Source organism: Phalacrocorax aristotelis, chromosome 21 (genome assembly GCF_949628215.1).
Source record: "Phalacrocorax aristotelis chromosome 21, bGulAri2.1, whole genome shotgun sequence".
NCBI lineage: Eukaryota > Metazoa > Chordata > Aves > Suliformes > Phalacrocoracidae > Phalacrocorax > Phalacrocorax aristotelis.
Window position 1 is genome coordinate 1,353,255 of NC_134296.1, and position 21,291 is coordinate 1,374,545.

Here is a 21,291-nt window from a genome sequence, read left to right on the forward strand (position 1 = left end):
ATTTGGTAGTGTCCAAACACTATGTACTTTCATTAACTGTATGCAAGTAGTCAGTCCAGGAGACAGAATTTGTCTGAGAAAGACAGCTGAATAATATAATCATGCTTATAGCTAGGTGAGTTCTTGTCCTTAAGGCACTGCTATTTGAAGAGCTAATAGTTCATATTTTTCCCCCAGAATACAAGACTAGAATGTGCTTGAGCTTTTGCTGGAAGATTAGTTAGCTACATTTTTTTCAAGGCTCTAAAGCTGGTGTCACAAGAGGCACCACAAACTAAACTTGTACTAATCTCATGAAAAGATGCAACACCTCTAAAACCAAAGGCTATTTGAGTTAGTTTTCCCCTCTACTTAGACTTAGCATGGGCCAGTAACTTAGGGATGCTGTAACCTGGAAGGGGAGGAGATGTCCCGAATGGGTGTGCTGGAGCATGAGGAACCTGCCGCTTCTGTTAGAACCTGTGTGGTCGTTGCCCTGATGTTGCTTTGCCCTCCCACAAAAGGACCTGCAGTCCCTGGCCAGCTTTCTGTGGAGTCAGCCTTTTGCATGGAGCTGTCTGGAGCAAAATCTCTACCTTAGCTGGCCAGGGTTAAACACTAGTTTTCCCTAGGAGGAGTACTTTTGCAGAAGTCATTAGTCCATGGGTTCAGATATCCCAAACTATCATCCTCCTCCTGCCTTCCATGTAAGCTGAATTAACGGGAGCATTTGGCTAATGAGCTTATCTTCAGATGTGGACAGCCTCTGCCTGAAACCTTCTCCTACATGGTCTGAGTGGGGCCTTGGGGACACAGGACTGTGATCGACAAATGACTATTTCTGACTGTCTTGGAGCTGGGTGACTCTGAGGAATCTCTCCCATGGAGTAGCAAAGGTGGAATAAGTAAATAAGTTAAGATGGTGACTGAATACTGAGTGTGATTATAGGATACCAAAGTCTGACTTCAAGACTAGATTTAAGCTGGAGAATTCCTTCTTGCCTTATTTCGACCTTATTTATATTCCTTCTGATTTAATAGCAGAGTGTGATTCAGGCCAAGCCTTGAAGCCTGTGTTAGTTGAAGATGCACATACCTGCTTAGCAGGAGTCTGAGCTGGGGTATGAAAAGTGCCTTAACGTCCTTCTGTATGGGAAACCTGCAGTCCTTGGGTGAGGCTGGAGTATTTGACATCAGCTCATGAAATGGGAATCTTTCCATAACCTCAGTTTCAACTGTGACTTTGGTGTGCTTATTCTGCTAGATGGGATGGGCTGGTGCTGTTAAAGGCCTAACAGAATAGCCTGGTCTGCAAGGGCTGACCAGTAATTTGCTAACGCTGAAAACCTGTTGTCCTGAAATACTGTGTTAGTGTTCTTGCAGCCATTGTGTTGATTCAGTCTGGTTTGAAATTAATCAAACTTATTGGAGATGGAAGTTACCAATTTTATATAGATGGGGAGAACACTCTTCAGGCTTTATAAGCTAGATGAGCACCTCAGAGTGTCTTGTCAGCTGTGGTCTTGTGCAGAATATACAGGTGCTGTGTAAATCATGCCTCCTGCCATTCAGAGTAGCTGAGCATGTCTGAAGTTTCAGTGAGCTCCTCATTTGCTTTTGCTTGTGTTTTTATGTTCCAGGGTAGACATAAGTGTAGAGAATTTCAAGTCCTGTTCGCTAACTTATTTTTCTTCTCACTGGATGATTAAGCAAATGTGCTAGGCATAACCAGAGACAGTCCCATTCATTACAAGTCAGATCGGCTTCATTTCAGTGCCTGCATTCAGATTTTTAGTGTAATGGCAGTGCCTGCAAGAGGAATATGCAAAGGACTGTTTCATGCCTTGCAGGTGTCTAGATCTTTGCTGTGAAATCTTGTACTACTAAGAGATCATGAAGAAAGCTGTGTAGCCACGAGTGCCGGCACCATAATTTTCTTTAAAAGTGTATTGGGGTTGTGTGGGAGTAGATTTCTGAACTGGCCTTCAGTGTGGACTTTTAGCAATGATTTGGCTCTTCTATCTGAGATTCTTCATCTCTTCATTTGAGGCTGGCATGCTCTGGTTCCAGCTGATACTGCCTGTTTTTTTTACTGTACGTGTGGATTACCCTGATTTAGAACACTGCTTATGCGATGGGAGTTGGTTTGCAGTGTGTCAGAACGTTTTATCTGGGCGTGTACAACAATGGGTCTGTGCAGGACACAGCACTCGCATCCTTGTAAAAGGCTTGTGCATATTGAATGCTGAACTCTTTGAAAAACCTGGCCTGACTAGGGAATATTGTTCAATGTAGACTTTAGATTTGCAATGCATTATGCTTTTCATTTTTAAAAACAACATGTAATGCTACTCTGAAAAGATGGTAAGCTGAAACATGACAAGCATCCACTGGTGGAAGGCTTGACAAGAGATGTTATGTCACTTGTTAGCCCATCGAACTGATGCTGAAAATACATCATACTCTAATTCTCTTTATATGAGTATTATGAAATACTTGCAGTTGCTAGTGGGCAGTTAGCTCTCAGTGTAGGCATCTGCATAGTGAGCTAAGATAAGGCAGTGTTTTTCTCAGATAAGAAGCCAAGATAATTACAGCAGGAAAATCCTGCTGAAACTGCTCTTGCTCCAGGTAGCTGCAGAAATCCTTAAACATCTTATAATTGCTGGCTGTATGGTTGAATTAACAAATGGGTGGTTCATCTGTTTCCGGAAATGTAGATGAGATCCTCTACTGAATTAAAATATAAGAGTGAATGAATACTTGAAACTTGCAGAGGTTAAGATTAGCTGTCACTTAAGAGAAAATGCTTTCTTTGCAGTCTGTTGAAAGCCTTTCTTTAATTCTGAACTTCAAATGTGTGTTTTCTTCGGTAAGAAATTCCCATACTTCTGCTTTGAGAAGTCATGTGCCTATTTGCACTGGCAGAAGCACAGGCATTATCTAGTGGTAACTAAATATATCTTTACCTGTGTGGTGACACAGCTTTCTCCAGTATTGAGATTGGCAATTAATAGCTATCACCTGATACAGAGTAATTTCTGTGACTCATTAAGTGGAGGAGGAGGAGGAGGAGGAAGTGAGCTGGAGCCCATGGTGGATTGCTATGAACTTTGTTGTTAATTGCTGGTCTTATCTCTAAGATCTGTTCTAAGATGGTTCTGGTGCTATTCCAGGGGAATGCAGTGCAGCAGAATTTGATTTCCGCCCACTCTGCCTTCTGAATAAGCAATATGAATACTTTTTAGTGTGTTAATGTCTATATTATATATATAATTATGTACATTTCTAATTTCTATAGTAAGCACACCACAGTGTAATTGTATGATAAAAATCTCTGGTTCAGCTTTACAGACAGTTCAGGTATCTAGCACACAACTGCACACGCTGCTGCCACCTTCCTACAGAGCAAATTTTTCTCAAATAAAATTCAGAAAGGGCTTTTGGGCCTCAGGTACTTCGAACCATGTCAGATAACATTCACCCCAGCAGCCTGTTGCTGAAAGCATGAACTCGTTTAGAAGAGCCTAGCTCTTTGGAGTTAGAATTTGTGAGATTTTAATTGAAAGTGAGTAAGTAAAGAAACAATAGGGTGACTCCATTATTCTGGTGGAAAAAGGAAAGGTAAGATTGCAAATTATACTGCTCTTGACAGTGTGTTAGGAAAATCCAAAGCATTGTGTGATAAAAAAGGATAATATGACTTGGTATTAAAGATTCTCTGGCTTTACACCATGGAAAAGGGTGGAAGGTAATAGTGAGGAGTCAGAGTGATGTCTCATGGGCAGTTCAGAGTGTTTTCTTGAGAAAATTTTGAGAAATTAGTAAAAAGGCCAAGGGAATAGCAGTGTCAATTCTTTCCTGTGTTAATATGCTGCTGTAAATGTGCCACGTAGCTTTTGATTGCCTTGTCCCGAGCCTTCAGCCTTGTTAGGCCTCCTGGTGACATACTGCCTTCACTCCCTAAGACGAGGAAGATGTCACTCCGTGCTTGACTCTGCTTTTCAGTCAAATCTGCGTGAACACGTTAACAGCGGCGATCTGGACATCTGAAATACAATGTGGCTAATGTGCTACCCCGTGCCTTTCTCTTCTGATGTTTTTAAATGCCTGTATTTCTGCCAAATAAAACTTTCTTTGCCTTTGCACAAGGTCATGTTTTCTTTTCTGTAGGAGATGCTTCTCAAAGCAAAACTGCAGTTGTCACCATTTATAACACAGAGCTATTTTAGTGTAATGGGATGGTCTTTTCACTTTCCTTGCTGAAGTATCGTAACAACCTAAGATTCAAATTATTTTGCAGATTTTTTTCAGTCAATGCATTTGTAACTTTGAATTTTACAAGCCTTAGAAGTTCAGGAGGAAAAATCAGCTAGGGCACTAAATGCAGAGCTACTGTACCTTACATAGGAACTGAGAATTACCAGAGGTTGGGAGAGTACAGAGGAAGTGTAACTGAGGCTCCTGTCATGAATAAGTTACTGGATTAGGTGACTCCTGATCTCACCAGGTCCTATGTTGTGTTTATAAGGAATTACTTCAAAATAAAAGATGTTTTTTATTGGAATTCTGAATACAAGCCCAGTCCCTGTTAACAAATTTGGCAGTGAAGAGCTGAAGAACAATTCTCCATAACGCAGAACTCCGCTGGAAGTGCTGTAGGGATTTTCTATGTGTATTGGCAAGGTGGTAATAATTAATCCTGTCCTATCTTGGTCTGAACCGGAGGGAGGACCTTGTGACTTCCAGACTGTGCAAAGACTTTGATCTACAGATTTCTTCTAAAAGTTGGGCAAGAGGACTAAAGGTTTGTGGCCTCAATCGGCTGTTAAGGAGAGAAGGAATGAGAGTGTGGGAGAAATTAGATTGCTCTGAAGGTATTGTAGGTGCTGGCTGACAAAAGGCTGAGAAATACCAGACTAAATTAAAAAAAAGAAAAAAGGGTAAGTCACAGAGGTGTGGTGCCTTCTGTGGAGCTTTTCAGTGAACTGAGTCAGTTAAAACCCAGTCTCTTCATCTTTCTGATCCATGTGCCTGCCCATTGGCTTTCCGGAGGCCCTACTGTCTGTGGCCAGTTTCAGGCGATATAAAAAATGGTAACTTGTTTAAAGATATTCTTTGTTCCTGTCCTGTTTCCTCAGTGATTTGTAAAACTTCCAGTCATTTTTCAGGAGCATGTTTCACAGTTTCTCTGCAGCATTGTTCTGGTTTCCCAGGTCTGCATCAAGAGCTTGGAGTACTTAGGCACAAAAAGTTAAATTCTTTTCAAATGCTTACTAGAAAAGAGCTGTGAATACTAAGTGTGAGGGTCTAGAAAGCATTCCAGAAACATTTATGAAATACTTTTTTTCCAGCATTTAACATAGATCATTAGAAATGCAGGAAGACTTAGGAAGTCTTAAGTGAATTACTCTTCCTGAGAAAGAGAGGAAGTGCATCTTAGTCCCTTTAGAATGAAGTAGCCCAACCCACTAGATGAGTTCAGTTCTGCTTTAAGGTCTACCCCAGGCTTCCTCTGTGATACCAGGAAGTGTTTATGCGAGTGGTCTCTCAGTTTTGGCCCAATATGTGCAACAGTTATTGTGTTATATCAGCTACAAAACTGAGTGGGTTTTGAGGCTGGGGGAAGGACAAGGGTTTAAGGCTTCTGTTGTGGGTTTCAAAAAGTGTGAAGGGAGGTCTGATCATAGGCAGGAATATTTAAATTCACTTTGTAAGCTTAGGACTGGAGATCAGATGGTCATGGAGAAGTTGTAAAGTTGTCTTAAATTTTTTTCAGGCTTGAGTTTCTGTCCATATGGATACAATCAAGAGCTCCAGAAAGGCTGTCCCAAATGTGCTGCATTAATACTGGTTAGGCATTTCTCCCACTTCAGCTTTGTTACCTTTTGGAGGTGATGGGTGATGTTTAACTGCTCCTGCACTGTGGTGAGGGCCTGTTTACAGCCCTTCCTAAAGAGCTGCAGTTCTTTTATCTCTAGTATTTTAGGATTGAAATGGTGAAATGCTATTCCTGGTCTCTTATTTGCATACTGCTACTTAGTTGGCTTTGCTACTCAGGCCACTCATTGAACAGGGATCAGTGAAGGAGGTACGTAGGCAGTTCATAACTCTCCCAAACTCTGCCTTATGTGCGGTGGGTAAGATTTGTTTCTCCAAACATTATACTTGAAAGTAAGTTATCTATACTCTGAGCTAGGTACACTAGGGTTCTTCTGCAATATCATGGGGATTAGGGGAAAAAAAGATAACAGGAACAAGGCTTTTTCTATTTGGTCTAGATGGTAAAATCAGAATTAAGTGAATTTCCTAAGTACCTGTTGAAGGCCTAAGGGGTTAAGTCCAGCACTATGCACTTAACTTCTAGAGACTTGAACTGGGACAAATTCCTCTGTCTGAAATGGCTCAAACTTTGTAAGAACTTGTTCTTACCCTGTGCTTTTAATCTGTCATTTCTGTGAATTTCTCTAAGACAACAACCTCTCTGAGATTGCTGGCTGTCAGTTCCTTTTTCAGAGGAAAGGCAGCTGTGAGTGGCTTGTTGCAGTACTTCAAAGTAGGGGTGAATTCCAAGCAGTGTTCTCCGAGTAGGCTGCCAAAACCTGAAGCATCTTTGTGTTACTCTTTCTTTTGTTAGAGCTCTGTGGCTACAACTGTCAAATGCATTTCATAGTCTTACATCATTACCACTTGAAAAAGCTACTTTTCAGTTGGTTATACCAAGAGTAGAGATCTTTGTGGCTTTTCAGTTATTTCAAAATCCAGTTTGTAGAACCCGCCTTGAGTGAATGCTGCTGGCATGCATTGTTTCAGAGATGCTGATGTACCATTTTGAGCCCAGCATTGTTTTCCAGCAGTTCTGGAGTTGATCTTGCGCAATTCTGCACAAGTTGTCAAAGCTGTGTCCCATGCAGAGTTACTTTCAGTTTTATGTCTGTAGCTGCTGTTAAACCAGCTTAACTGCTGGCTATTGCAATCCCAGTCCTCCCTCTTCTCACCCGAGCGATCATGTTTTCACCCTTGCGCTGCCTCTGGCACAGAGTTGTGTGTTAAATTGGCAAGAAAACGTATCCCTTTTGGGGGGAAGAGGGCATAGTTTTCTTTTGCTGTCATGAACTAAGATCGCTCATGTAGGATCAGCAGGGTGCTGGAGTGGGGTTCGGGGAAGTGTGGGGTACCATGGGTCAGCTACAGATGCCGTTGAACCACAGGCTTGACTGTTCTCTGCTGGCTGGGGCAAAATGATTTCTGCCTTTGTTCTTCAACTTATATGGAGTATTTATGTGGAAGGCAATAACATGTGCATGTATGCGTGGAAGTGTCCCAGTCACGTCTCAGAGTACATTTTAGAACTGTTTCTGCCATTGTCCACAAATGCTTTTGAAAATGGTGTTAATGTCTTGCAGTAAGCACATATGGCACCCAGAAACAGAGGGTTTCCTTTTCTCTGACTTCCCTCATAATTCAGGCAACAGTTACTGGCAGTTCTGTGCAAAGTACTCTTCTGTTTCTTGTTTTACTTTTTGCTGTGTGTTTAGTGTTTATCTTCCTCTCTGTGTTTTCAGATTCTGTGTCTGTTTCTTTACTTGTTCACTGCTGTTGCAGATACCAACAGTGTGTTCAAGTTCCAGCTTTGTCTATTACAGCATATGTGTGCTGGCTTCATTATCTTCACTGCCTACAAGTATTCTAATGTCTAGTAAGTGTCTGCATGTGTTAGATTTGCCTGATGAGGCTGAGTGGGGCAGCTTGGCTCCATATTGATTTAGGCCTTGTTTGCTTTTGATTAAACATGTTAAATACTCCTGTTTATTGCGGACACTTCTCTAAAGCACCTGTGTGCTGATAGACCTCTTTTTTTTTATATATAATTGTAGGTGCTGGCAGATCAAGAGCAATCCTTACTGTTGGACTTGAGGTCACTAGAAAGCTTTTCTTTTTCAGTCTTGTACTTGTGAAAGATGCTCTAAATTCTGTTGGGTATTTTGAAATTTTTACTTCATCAGATGTGTGTTGTTCCAGATATGATCACAATAAGCCAGGCTTCCTTTGCAAAAACACCTCAGAACTCGGTGCATTCTGAGGGCCTGATATCTGCTTATTTTGGTAGTTTATTGACTGTAGAGCTCCTGAGTTCTTTCCCTTGCCAGGTTGTTTAGTCACATCCTTTCCCCTTTGAATGCCTTCTGGCTCCCCAGCTGGTTATAAACCTGTGTGCCATCTACCAGATCCTGTATCAGTCTGTCTTGTATGATTCATGTGGTTTCTTACCACCTTTGCTTTGCTAACATTGCTACCTTTGTCACCAGTTTTATCTGAAATATCTTCTTCTGCCTTAATTCATGTAGCTTAAGCATTCTCCATTCTGAGTAATGTGCAACTATTTCTGCATGTTTCAATCCCTTCTAAAAGCAGTTTTTCATCAGTGAATGATAGTGGCTTAAAAACCAAACTTTTTCATATGTTCTGACTCCTGTTCAGTCTTGAACTGTAAATTTTCAGTGTATTTTAAGTGACCCATGAGGGCTTAATGACTTTTTGCATACTTGCTGTTTGAACCCTGGACAGTAGTTTGTTGGGGGAGGCAGGGGTGGTGTTGGGGGTTTGGGTAGTATCTGTGTATTTGAACTAGGCATGTAAATCCATCTTGAATGCAGCTGTAGGTTACCCAGGCACAAGGATCCCCTGAATCCTATGCTATTGAACAAACTGATTATGCCTCCTTATTGCTTCTTTAATGTTACCTTTTATGTGTCTAAAAGTAAGTGAACCCTGGAGAATAGGTTTGGGTAATCATGGGGGATTTTAGCTGTAGCAGAGGCGGGAAGCTTGACTAGGAACAAGATTTGTTAATTAAACACTTTCTGCAAAACCAGCTTCCCTCCCTGCCTGGGCCTGCGTAGTGTCACTGAGTTGTGGAGAGGAGGGCAGTGGGTTTGTCTGTGGCAGCGTGACGCGTCACCACTTTGCAATTGTGGGCTTTGCAAGGCTGGCAGAAGGTACAGTCTTCTCTGGGTTTGTGTTCTGTTTTTTCTTTTTTTTAGTGCTGCTTTCACTCACCCTGTGCAGAAACCGCAGATGAGTTCAGATACTTTTGGGGGAACAGTTGTGATTGTACTTTCTGTTTCACTGCAGCCAAGGGGTAGGGGCGGAGAAGCTGCGTCTTCATTTCTGAAATAAGTTTTTTCTAAGAAAAACAGATATCCTTTGTGGTTTTAAGCATCATGGCAAGTTGTATTTTCCACGCTGCTCTGATGTGCTGCCAGGGCTTCATAGTGGGGTTCACTTTCCCAAGCATCTGCATCCGGAGCTGAACTAGTCACCCAAGGCTCCCTGTACAGTCAATGCAGAGAAGTAAGAGGATTTTACAGTGAGGTTACTCTGACTTATTTTAGACACCTGGTTTCAGGTAATGAACCTTAAAGTCTGACCCTTGCCAGCTGTCTAAGTGCTCCATTGATGACTGGTCCCCTGTAAGCCTCCATGCTTAACCGGAAGAATCCCACCCTCTGCGTGTCCTGCCTGGAAGCAGATTGTGTCCCACTCTGCTGTTTGTGATTAGCATGCTGAAGAGCAAGAAGGTACAACCCTAATTAGTTGAGCATGAGTCAGCAGCTGCCTGAGAGCAAAGTGAGGCATGTGAAACAGCACCTCAGCTCTGCCCTTCCAGTGCTTCCTATGGTTGTGATGTGCTTATCCTTGTCCTTATGGCAGTCTGGCCAAGGCTTTGGAGTAAGACTTTATTCAGCCTTTTTAGTAGCTAATGATAGGGTATGAGACTTAAAGAATTTAATAAGTAATGCTGAAGGCAGTTGCACAAGTGCAGAGTACTTCCCATAGTTGAACAGAAGCATTTTCGCACTCCACATGCTAACCAGCTGTTTTTACCTGTCTATTGACATAGTCCCCACTAGGAGCTGTGTGCAGCTGTGGGACTTCCGTCCTTGGCCAGCTTGGTTCTAGCCCACAAACGAGGCTCAGATTTCCTGCCTACCCCTTCAGCGTGGCCCCTCTGCATGGTTTCCTGTAGCTGACATCTTCAGCCTGCGGCCTGAAGAGTTAAGAGCTAGTGGTGCTTGTTTGGCTTCCCCGGAGCGTAGAAGGCATCAGAGAGACATGGAGCAGGCATGTCAGCCAGCACAGAGCAGGACAGTGGCATGGAGCCCAGACCCTGCAAGAAAGGTGAAAAAGTACCAGGGCATCTATGTATTGAAACCACTTTCTTTTGTAGTAGATGTTGCCAGCAAAGCACCTAATTCTCCGTGTATGAATGCATCTGCGGAGGCTCAGGCAGGGCACGATGTGAGGCAGTCTGGGTACCTGGCATCAAAGCAAGTCAGTAGAGTGTCCACGAGCTGGAAGCTATGCTTGCAAGATGTCCATAGTCTGTTATATCCAGACTACTCCATGTTTCCAACTAGGATCCTGAGGCCGCAGCAGCTCCACATTAATAGTCCTTTTTCCCAAGGACTGACATGCATCAGCATCTCTGGGAGCAGATGGCTTTCTGGAAAATATAAAACCCTTTTCTAGCCTTGATGATGAAACTCAAACTGCTTTGCAGGTTTGTACAGGCTGCTGGTTTGCCCAGGAAAACTGGTTTGATTTGATCTGTCATTCTGCTTACTAAATCTGTTTGTTCCCAGGAACCTATTTTCTTAAAGAGCTGACAGGCTCAGCATATTTCCTTCCCTGCCCTGTGTTGTGATCATCTAAACACATAGTATTTTAATTAGGCCAGACTCTGCTGATGAAACGAGTGCTTTGACTTCAATGGAGTTTCACTTATCTATGACTTAAAAAACCGGCTGTACGCACCATATGAGGTGCTGATCGTCTCTGGACATGGTAGTCTAAAACCCCAGACTCTCGTGGGCAGGATCTCCTCCAGCTTCTTTATAGGTAATTCTGGAGTGAAAGCTGTGTAATATTAGCAACTTTTAAGTACTGCTAATTGCGGAGCCTCTGGGAGCAGTCTAGTTAGCTTTTTTTGGTGTCCAAAGTGCAGATACCTTCTGTCTGCTTGGAGGCCCAGGGTATGGTCTTTCCTAAAGCTCACCTTGGTGTTCCTGTAGTCCCAGGCCAGTGCAGCCAGTGCTCAGTGGATGCCAGAGGCCTGGCTGCAGTGAGAGCTCTTGCTGTGTTACTGGGTTAAACCGAACAGACACTGGGCTGCTGGGATGGAAGGTGCCCTCTCCTGACTCGCAAGCAGCTCCCCTTTGTGACTGCCCATTCTTAGCACTGGAATTATCAGCCCTGTAGTGCGTGCCTGGAAACAGATGGGATGTGATTCAAAGTGAGTATCAGTCTGAATTAATGCTGACTTGACTGGAATTACTCTGTTTGACCTGGTACCCAGCCTTTGAAAAGGAGAGGTGGTCTAGGGTAGCATGGGCTACATAGAAGGGGGAAGACAGATCTTTTGCAGTGTCTGACTTGGATATCTAAACCCAAGGAATTCAGTACAGGCTTTATGAATGAGGTGCTCCAGACAGATGATGGGTGGTGGTGCAGAAGAGCGAAGGGGAGGCTTCGCACTAAGAGGAAGGCTCACAGCATGGTTCCCATTCCCACAGAACAGAATTAGCTAAATACCCCTACAGGTTGATGGGCCTTCCTGCAAACAAACAGAGCATGAAGCAAGCTGTGCTGAGGCAGTATATAACGGGATGCTCAGATGCGAAGGGCTCTGGGTGGATCCTCTACACAGGGCTCACAACCAGGCATAACTGAGGGAGGAGGGAGGAAAGGGCAAGGAAAAATCCCTGACCCAGTGAAGAGTACTCGGCTCCCCTCCAGCCAGAAGCCTTGACAGCCCTCACCTTGGGCCAGCCTGGGCCCTTGTTTCTTGATGTCTCTGCAAGGTCGCTGCCAGGACAGCAGCTGCCGTGTCCCCTGGGTGTCATACTGAACCACAGCAAACAGGGCCGTTCTGCTCACTGGGAGCCAATGTAGCGGGCTTGGAGAGAGCCTATCTAATAAGGCTTTAATTAATGACAGTCAACTGAACCATGAAGGAATGCCTGCATTCTCATTCCAACTGAGGGAAATCTGCTTTCCTTTCTGCAGTCTGTGCTTGTGTAATACTTGGGGAATTCATCACAGAATCAGTGATGAAGCCAGACAGTGCTGTGCCACACTAATCCCTCAAACACTAAATGCTCTGCGAGTGTCACAGCAGGAGGGGTTCACAAGAGAAGGCAGTGTGCAAGAGTGCACCTTTGTGGTGATGAAACATTTACATAAGCAGGTAGCAAGGTAGGAGGACAGGTAGGATGCCTGATGGGGCGTACAGACCCTCTGGGGCTTACTGCTTACCTTAAATCTCCATCCTATCCAGACCTGAGCCACCTCACCTTCCCTTCAAGGCACCCCAAGGCCTGTTATCCTTGGGTCATCTCTTGATCTCCCTGCTCTGCTCACCTTTAGGCCTTTGTAGCAAGTGCTTTTTCTCCTCTAACTTCCAGGGTAAAGTACCTGTGTCTTGAGTGGTTTTCTGTCAGAGTCCCGTAGGAGGCCTTTGTATGAGATTGTATCAGCAGACATGGTCCTGCTAACCACGGTTCTTCCAGCTCTGACGGAACAAGTCCTCAGAGAGTTGTTACAACAAAGACTTTATTTGCTGTACACCGGAAAACACCGGTGTTTAAGCATCCTTGAAACTCTTGGGGAAACTCTTAGACAAAGTCACAAAAGTGGTGTTGCTCAAAGTGTTCTCATCTGTGCTGGAGACCCTTGAGTTTTGGGAGTGATGCAGAGCAGCTGTTCTAAGGTGATGAAGCAGCCTAGTTTTCTCTCCAGATTGTGCTATGAGATAGGTGATTTGTACTGGAGGTTTCCTTGGTGTAAAATAAAACAGATATGTTGGGCTTTACATACGTGGTTTAAGATTTCTGTCTAAACTTGATTCTGCTGTTGTACAGGGAAGTGGGTTCATTGGCTTCTGTCAGCTGTAGATAAAATTCAGTGAAGGAAATGGTGGGAGCCTCCTCCCAGAGCTTGTGGAAGTCTGAGGTGTCTCCAGGGCTCTGAGAGCTGGGGCCTGGCTGTGGCCCTAAAGCCAGCTCGGGGTGTCACTGCTGGGGTTGGTGCGGCCTTGCAAGGGCAAGACTTTCCGAAGAGCTCAGCTCCTGCCGCCCAGCGCTGTGCCCTCCTGGGACACGTGCCCATCTCAGACCAGGCACCTTCCCTGGCCGAGCTGGCCTCCGAGCCCCGGGGGTGTCCGATGGGGCCCGCGCCGCCCGGCCTGGCGCGGGTTCCTCGCTTTCTGCACCCTTGGCAGCACAGCGCGGCTGTGCTGGGGCTGGGGGTGGTGGAGGGCCCCTGGTGTTCTGGCTCTGGTGATGATGGCTGAGTGCAGCAGCCCTCCCTCTTCCTTTCTATGCACCAAAGTGCTTTACAAAACCTGCGTCCAATTTTTTTCCCCCTCAATTTTTAAGTCAGGGAAGAATAAGGCTGGCAGTGAATGGTCTGTATGTTTTATTTATTGTAAGATCGAGCAGAAGTTCAGGTAGCTGGCATCTTCTTCCTGCCTCTAACCATTCCATGTGGGAAGGGGTTGGTCTGGGGTAGGGGAGCAACCAGAGGATGTGGAATTGAGGCGTGTTTGGGCTGTGTTTGTAGACAATTGGGATTTCAATTGCTTGAACCATGCCAGGCCTTGGGCTCTTCAGCCACCAGCTGCCTCTGGGCTCCTGAGTCCTGGGGTTTGATGTTTTCAACCCCTTTATTACAGAAGCAGGGAGCAGCTTTGAAGTTTTACTTCAAATTTTAGGTCAGCAAGTAAAGTTTTATTAAAAATTCCCCCATGAGCGCCGTGCACGCCTCTTGAAAGTTGTGATTTTGCCCAGCTAAAGGTCGTTCCTTTCACTCACAATCTCCACAGCGGGGGGTGGGGGGCGGGGGTCCCGCCGTGCGGCTAATGGCGGCCGCGCGTGGGGCGGGAGCGGGGCCGCGCGTGGGCAGTGGCCGGGCGGGGGGCGGGGCCGCCCAGCCACGCACGTGCGCTACGTGCGGCGCCTGCTGCTGCGGCGGGCCGCCCCTCCCCCCGCCTCGAGCACCGCGGGGGGATGGGGGCGCCGTGCCCCACCACGACCCCAGCTCGTCCCGGTTAACGGGGAAGGGCAGCGTCACCGTGCGCCCCGCAGGGTGGAGGGGAGCGCTGCTAACGGCCGGGGCGGGGGGGAGGGCCAGTCACCGTGTTCCCCGGGGCGGAGGGGAGCCCCTTATCCCCGTTAACGGCGGGGGGGGTGTGGAGTCTCCCCGCGCTGCCCCGGGGCAGGCGGAGGGGCACACACACCCCCCCACCCCAGGCGAATGCGGCCGCGGAACAAAGGGGCCGAGCCGGGGCCGGCGGGGCTCGCGGCGGCCGCGCGGGGCCGGGCCCAGACAATGCGTCCGCGCGGAGCCGCGCGGCCCCGCCCCTCCTGTGACGCGAAGGCGGCGCAGCCAATGGCGGTGTGCGGAGAGGCTCTTTAAAAAAAGAAGCGCCGGTCGGCGGTGGCTGTCAGCTGTGGCGGATCCCTCCGCGCATGTAAACAGAGCTCGGCGGAGCCGGCGACCCATGTGCTGCTGGCCCGGGCAGCGGCGGCCGAGGGGACTGTGTTCTGCCGGACCGCAGGGGGCGGCCTCGCGGCGGGACGGCCCGGCCGGGGAGCGGGCGCGGGGCTGAGGGACCTCCCCGAACCAGCGGTGCTGGGGGGAGCGGCCGGGCGCGGGGCGAGCGGCGAGGGGCCGCGCACAAAGGCGGCCGGGCGCGGGAGGGGGGACGACGCTGGGCCGGGTGAGGTCCCGGGCAGCGCTAGCGAGTGGCTGTGCGGGGCCTCAGTCCCTGCTGGCCCCTCGGGGCCGAGCCCTGGGAGTGGGGCCGGCCGCTGGCCGGGGCGAGCTGCGGCTCCCGTGTGTGCGCGTGTCCACCCCCCCCAGCGGCCGCCGGGTGGTGCGGGGAGCGCTGCCCTCCCGGTGCCACCGGGCCCTCCGCGGGGTCCGGCCCCCGCGCCCCCTCACAAAGGCGCGTGACAGGGCGGGGCGGCCGCCGCCCCCTCCCCCCGCCCAGGCCGGGGCGGACTCTTTTTCTCTCGCGCTCTCGCTCCTTGCCCCCACCCCCCCGCCCCCCCTGCCGGCGGAGGCGCACGTCCCGTTCCAGCGGCGCTCGGCGGCCCAGCGGCTGTTGCGGGATTGTTCGGAGCGGCGGCGGCGGCGGAGCGGTGGCGAGCGGCCCCCGGCCGGGCCATGGCCGAGTTCCTGCCCCCGCCCGAGTGCCCCGTCTTCGAGCCCAGCTGGGAGGAGTTCGCCGACCCCTTCGCCTTCATCCACAAGATCCGGCCCATCGCCGAGCAGACCGGCATCTGCAAGGTGCGGCCGCCGCCGGTGAGTGCCCGCATGGCGCCGCCGGGGAACGGCCTTTGTGTGGCGGCCCGGCCGGCCTGCACAGGCGGCCGGCCGCCGCTTTCCCCCGCCCCGGGCCGGCGGCCGCGCCGGTGACCCCCGGGCAGGCGGGGCCGCCGCCGCTCTGAAGTTTGGAGCCCCCCGGGCCGAGGCCGCGGGGCTGGAGGGGCGCCCGTCCCCTCCCGCAAAGTCGCTCCCCAAGTGCCGGAGTTGCCCGGTAGGAAAGTCAGGCGGAGCGGGGGAGCGGCCGCCCCGGCCCCGCCGCGCTCCCGGCCCCGCCGCGCTCCCCGTCCCGCCGCTCGGCCCCCGGCGCTCGGAGCTGGCCGGAGGGGGGGGCGGCCCCCGTGCGAGCCCCGCGGGAGGCAGCGGCTGGGTGTTGCCCTCCATGTTGGCATTGTGGTGGCGGGGGGCGGCGGGGGCTCTCGCCGCCCGCCCCGGGCCTGCCCCGGGCCCGGCGCAGCTCTGGCACAGGTAACTTCCTTCCCCAAGTTGGACAACACCAAACTCCGCGGCTGCGAGTTCGGCTGGTGCCTTTGCGAGCCGAATCCCAGGCAGACATGGCCACCATTTTAGAATGCAATACACAGTGGGAAGAGTAATAGGCCTTCATCCTCCTCCTCATCATCTCGAGTGATGGTGTAGCGAGCTCAAAATTGGGGTGTGAATTCTGATTTCCCTTTGTTGGTCGACTCGATTTACTGAGAAATGGTGTAGAGAAATCTTAGAACCGTAGTTTGTGTAGTCATAATTGTTAGTTTGTTTAAAGGTATAAACAGCCGCGCTGGTGAGGAGAGGGGCTTCTTGGAGTGAAAACCGAATTAACAAGCGTGCGTGAATCGTCTTTATTTCAAGTGAATCACTCTCTCTCGAAGTGGAGGGTGGCGCAGGACCCGGGTGGTGTGGCTGGCTTGAGGTAGTGAATGTGGCGGCAACAACTAGAATGCTAAACAGGGACCGAGAGCTTTAAATCTCACCCAGCAAGAGGTGAAGCTGACAAACAATTCTGCAGAGTTAAGTTTTGTGAGCGAGACTTTGAGTTCAAAGAAATAATGTTCAGAAACACATGCTCTTCAGTTTCATGTTTTGATCATTGCTGGGACTCCCATTAGTAACCATCCCTATCCTTTTCGTTCTGAATTAAAATAGAAGTAACTCGACACATTACTGTCTGAGACGGTAGAAATGTTTGTAGCAGACTGAATAATGCAAATCTCATCGGAGAGGAAGATGTTTCTGTCCTGTGGAGGAAGAGTCCCGGTTTGCAGTGGTACGAAGGCAGACAAGAACGCTCTTGAATGCGTATCTAGGTACAATACGCCAGTGCCCCTTGTTGCGTGGTGTAGCCAAATGTGACACAGCCAAGGGGGTAAGATGGTTTTCATTATATAGTCAATGTTGAACTTGTGTAGTATTTTTGTGTAGAATAATCATCTTAGGCTGTATATTGTCAACAGGATTTCAGCAACTGTGAGCAGAACAGAATTTTTATGAAGGTTTTTTCTTCTGATTTGTGATTTGTTTTGAATAGACATTATCTATGTTTCTTGGCTGCTTGGGCTTTTTACACAAACGCTCTAATAAAGGCTTCTCATAAACTATCTGTTAGAGACTCATAAACAAATAGCTCTCCTAAGGAGTGAGTTAGTTATTACAAGTGCATTTTCGGCACACTCTCATCCTCACTAAAGAGCCAATACCTGTCTGTATTTGTGGTCGTGCGTTTCACTGAACGTATTTAGAAGTAGGAGGAAAACAGTAGGAGCTGCTGAGGGCTGAACACCTCATACTTGCATGGGGCCTGGCCTTCCTGAGAGCTTTGCTACCACGGCTCTTATCTACCCAGATAATTACTTGGATGACTTGTGCAAGTGCAGTTGCTCGTTCACCAGCTGAGAGCATAGAGGGAGCCCTTCCAAATCTACCAGAAAAAGCCTTGAAGTTGACGTAGTTCCTGGCCTTCCTCCTGAAAACAGGAGACGCAATGAATATTCAGTTATTGTTCTCTTCTGTGTAATCCAGTGGTTTATAATGCTGTGAGCTACAAACTATATCGGCCTTTTCACAAAATCATATATGTTCCGACCAAATGTATTGTTTAGTGACAGACGAGGTTTGAAATCTTCATGCATCCAAGCAAAGCTTTTGCCTGTGTTCTTAGTCCGGTACGTGCTGGTAAGCAGGTAGGCAGCACCGTGAACTGTCAGGATCTGCGTTGAAAAAGGAATTAAAAACTTGATTGCTGGGCTTGCATTACTTTAGCTTAAACTCTACTGGGTAATTATCAGCGGGTGAATTTGTGCTTGTGTGTCTGAACTGCAATATGGAATAATGTTGCGACTGGTGGTGCCCAGCTGTAGCTTCACAATGTGACTCATGAAGAAGCCCTTACTCCTAAGCTAGCTTTGATGTTTCAGCACCCGACCAGGAGGAGGAGAGCTCCCTGCTCTCTGAGGGACCAGGGTCAACTCGGTCTCTGGTGCCTTTGTGCTAGCATTAGCTGGGCGTGAGGGAAGCCTGGAGAAACCCACAGCTGTGGTGGCTTCTCTTGTGTGGCAGGTTTGGAGGACACTGAACTGTGTTGTGAGTGGGGTATTGAGGTGTCGGATGTACTGTAGACATCCGGGGGAAGATCGTGGTTTTGGGGTGATTGTTGCATGTTCAGGGGGTGAAAGAACGGCCAGGAATATAACGGGAGGTATAATTTCTGCACAGCAGTTTCCAGTTGAGCGCTCAAAAGAAGCTTTCTTCTCTTCATTCTGGTTCAGTTTGTTCCAGTCGTCACTGATGACTTAGTTTTGCTCTTACTTGGGTGGTTCTGGGATACTGCGATGACTGTCTTATAGAGGGTGCAACAATAACCACATTCACTGTTTTGTATGACATGGGAGAGCAAAGTGAAGGCTTTTTGTCAACAGTCTTGAGCGTAAGTAGACAGTCCCGTTGGCAGCAAAGTGTTCAGGTGAGATACCGGGCTTTACCAGCGGTGGTTGCTTCAGGTAGTTAATGTGCTATGTAAATTAGAGATGCTTTGGCTCCTTGCTGCTGAACTGAACGCAGGGGACTAGATGCAGAAAAGTGGGTGGTGTAAAACTTCTTTGCAGTCCATTGCGTGCGGTGTTGTAGTTAGGGTTTTCTCCTGTGAACTGAAAACATAAGTTATGATTTCTTTACATTGTAATGTGGAACAGTGGTTTATTCTGAAACTTGGCACATCAGGTGGTGGCCTTATGTTCTGGAAGATTTTATGATAGCTCTGTAAATTATTGGGGAGGAATGAAATGAAGTATTGCTTGAGAATGGCATCAGTATTATTTGAAGGAGGTAGTTAATAGTAATTAATGAAAGCAAACAGTCTAATAAATTTGAAGTCCAGCCTCAAGAATGAAAGGTAAAACGTAGAGCATCTGATACCATTCCTGCCCCGAGTCGTTCTTGGGAATGGATTCTTCCTTCCACTTCATTGTGTAGTCGCTTTACTGCCATGAAGAAATAGGTAATAACAATTACTTAAGCCTTACTTACCATAGTAAACTGTTTCAAAATACACAATATTGTACAATATACTCGAAACATTATAATTTCCCCATGGCCAAACATTAAAATTAAGACAGTTCAGGGTAAATTTCATTGCTTTAAATAATGTGAATATCAAGAAGTACAGTTAAGGCCTCCAAGTAACCTTAAGTCTGCCCTGATAAAACTAAGTGTTTTAAGATTAGAAAGTCTGTGAAATCTTGAATTGACACTGGAGTTCTCTAAGCTGTTGACTTATGTTTTCCAGTGAATCCTGGAATACTGGGAAATTTTAAAGAGGGCAGGAGGAATTAACTTCATTCTGGGTTTAAATTCCTTATGGGCGCAGAAGTTGTTTGCTGCATCACACTCCAGGGTAGAGGAAAGGCTGATACAGTCCTGACTAGGAACTCGAAAGGTGGTAGGATGAAATGTGATTGTATGAAAACTGGCCATGCCAAATTAGTTTTATTGTTTTCTATGAGACTGTATTTGGTTAAATCAGTTGTGTTGTCGTGATCTGAGATCTATAAATTAATCAAGTGTGTTTCAGTATTCTAATTGTAATAATTGTTATTGTGCAAAATTGATACGCTGAAGGAATCACAAATTATTTGACCTATTAATGAGAATTTGTAATGAAGGATGTGTTTCTAATGGTCTTTCAGAACCTCAAGCCGAGGGTATCTAATTTTCATTGAAAGTCTAGAAGAACAAAAGGAATTACTCCATGTAGCTCACAGGTTTACGGCGGGTAGCTCATTGTTACAGAGGGATCCTGATTGCCTAATAAATGATGGATGTTATGAAACAGTAATCGCTTAAGTGAGGCTCAATGTGAGGTTGTACTTTTAGGAACAAAGGAACATAGGTCAGCCTTAGAGGAGAGAGGATTATAGAAAAAGAACTGTGGAGCCTTGTGGAAGCCAGTGTAATAGAGGAATGGATGCTTTGGCTGAACCGGTGAATGCAGCTCTTGAGGTTCTTGGTGAAAAATGGCATGAATTTATCTCTGTGGTAGCTTGAGAGCAGACAACACTGCATTCAGAGTACTGCGCTTGCTTGAGAAGTTTTAAAAAATTTGACAACTAGAGAGGATATGGAGAAGTGTCGAGAAAGTTCTGCACGTGAAGGAATGAATTTTGAAAAATTTAACCTTAACAAAGCTCGAGTGGTGAAACCCAAAGCACAGGGCTTCCAAGAACTGAAGCCGCTGCTCCGGGGACGTATTTTCAGGAGTAATGTTGATTTAAACAGTGTCTGTTCGGGCTGCTCATTCAGCTGCTTGCTTGACTTCTTTTCTTTTTCTCCATAAAAATGAAAATAAGTCACAAAGCAAACCAAAACCCCTTCATTAAACTATGGACTAAAACCAGTTCACTTCTGGAGGGACTTTGTTGAGGCTTCTGGGAATCTCCTGGTGCTGGAGTTGTAAAACATACCTCAGCTAAACCAGGAGTTAATGCAGAGAATTGTTATACTTAGGCCTGACCCAGCAGTTGGTGTTATCAAATCCCTCTGATTTGATAATATACAGAGACACAGTCAGTTGATTTTTATCAAAAAGAAAACAGAGAGATAACTCAATTACAGTACATAAGTGAGCTTCATAGGGAGAAAAATCATAGGTACTGCGTCGTTTGTCAGTCGCGACGAGAAGGGCTGGAGCCGCTGGTTCCTGTTCAGCATAAGCCAGATTCACTTGAGTTAGATGTCAGGGTGTGCATTTGTACCTGTGAAGGTGATCGGCTGTCAGGGAAAGAACGGAGGGTGGGGTGGGGGGTGGATTTGCCCCTTTCTGGCACTTTGGGATCAAGAATGGGTGGCTTTTTGAGAAGAGATGTTTTAGTGCTGAGGTTCCTATTCACATGCTGTCCAATTCTTGTGTGGAGAAAATCATATCAGCCACCGAAGCTTGTGAGGAAACATTTACTTTAAATGAAGAATTTGCTGTATTCAATACAGGGTTGTACAGTGAAATTAGGTAAATTCAGAGTAGATTATTTACTGGTCTCCTCTGATCTGTAGTTATCAGGAAAATATGAGAAAAAGGACTGTTATTTTACTAATGGCAGCTGCCATGTGTGGCACTGCTGCGGTCACCAGCGGTTATGGTTTCTGCTCTTCAGAACCACTGAAACATTGGAGTGTGCTTAAAGGGTGATGAGAATATCCTCTCCTTGACTCAGTCTCTTCCAGTGAGGGGTTTTAAACACTCTGCTCAGCTCATGGAGAATTTGAGATTAAACAATTTGGTCTGGAACACTATATGGGGAAATAGTAGCAGCAGGTTTGGGGAGTTCTTATAGTTTTTTGTTTGCTTAACTTGAGATAAGCAGTGTCAGTTAGCTAAAAGCTGAAATTAGAGTTTCAGACTAAACGCAACTCCCTTTCCCAGTATTGAAACTAAAG

General features: G+C 47.1%; 1 protein-coding gene across 1 annotated transcript in view; it reads left to right on the forward strand.

Moving 5' to 3' along the window:
* Positions 1-15,033: 15,033 nt before the first annotated feature.
* Positions 15,034-21,291, forward strand: part of KDM5B (lysine demethylase 5B) — a 57,241-nt gene continuing 50,983 nt past the window's right edge. Inside the window, exon 1 of the mRNA XM_075115988.1 lies at positions 15,034-15,348. Coding sequence (XP_074972089.1) covers positions 15,211-15,348 — 138 coding nt within the window. The 5' untranslated portion in view covers positions 15,034-15,210. The remainder of the gene's footprint in view (positions 15,349-21,291) is intronic.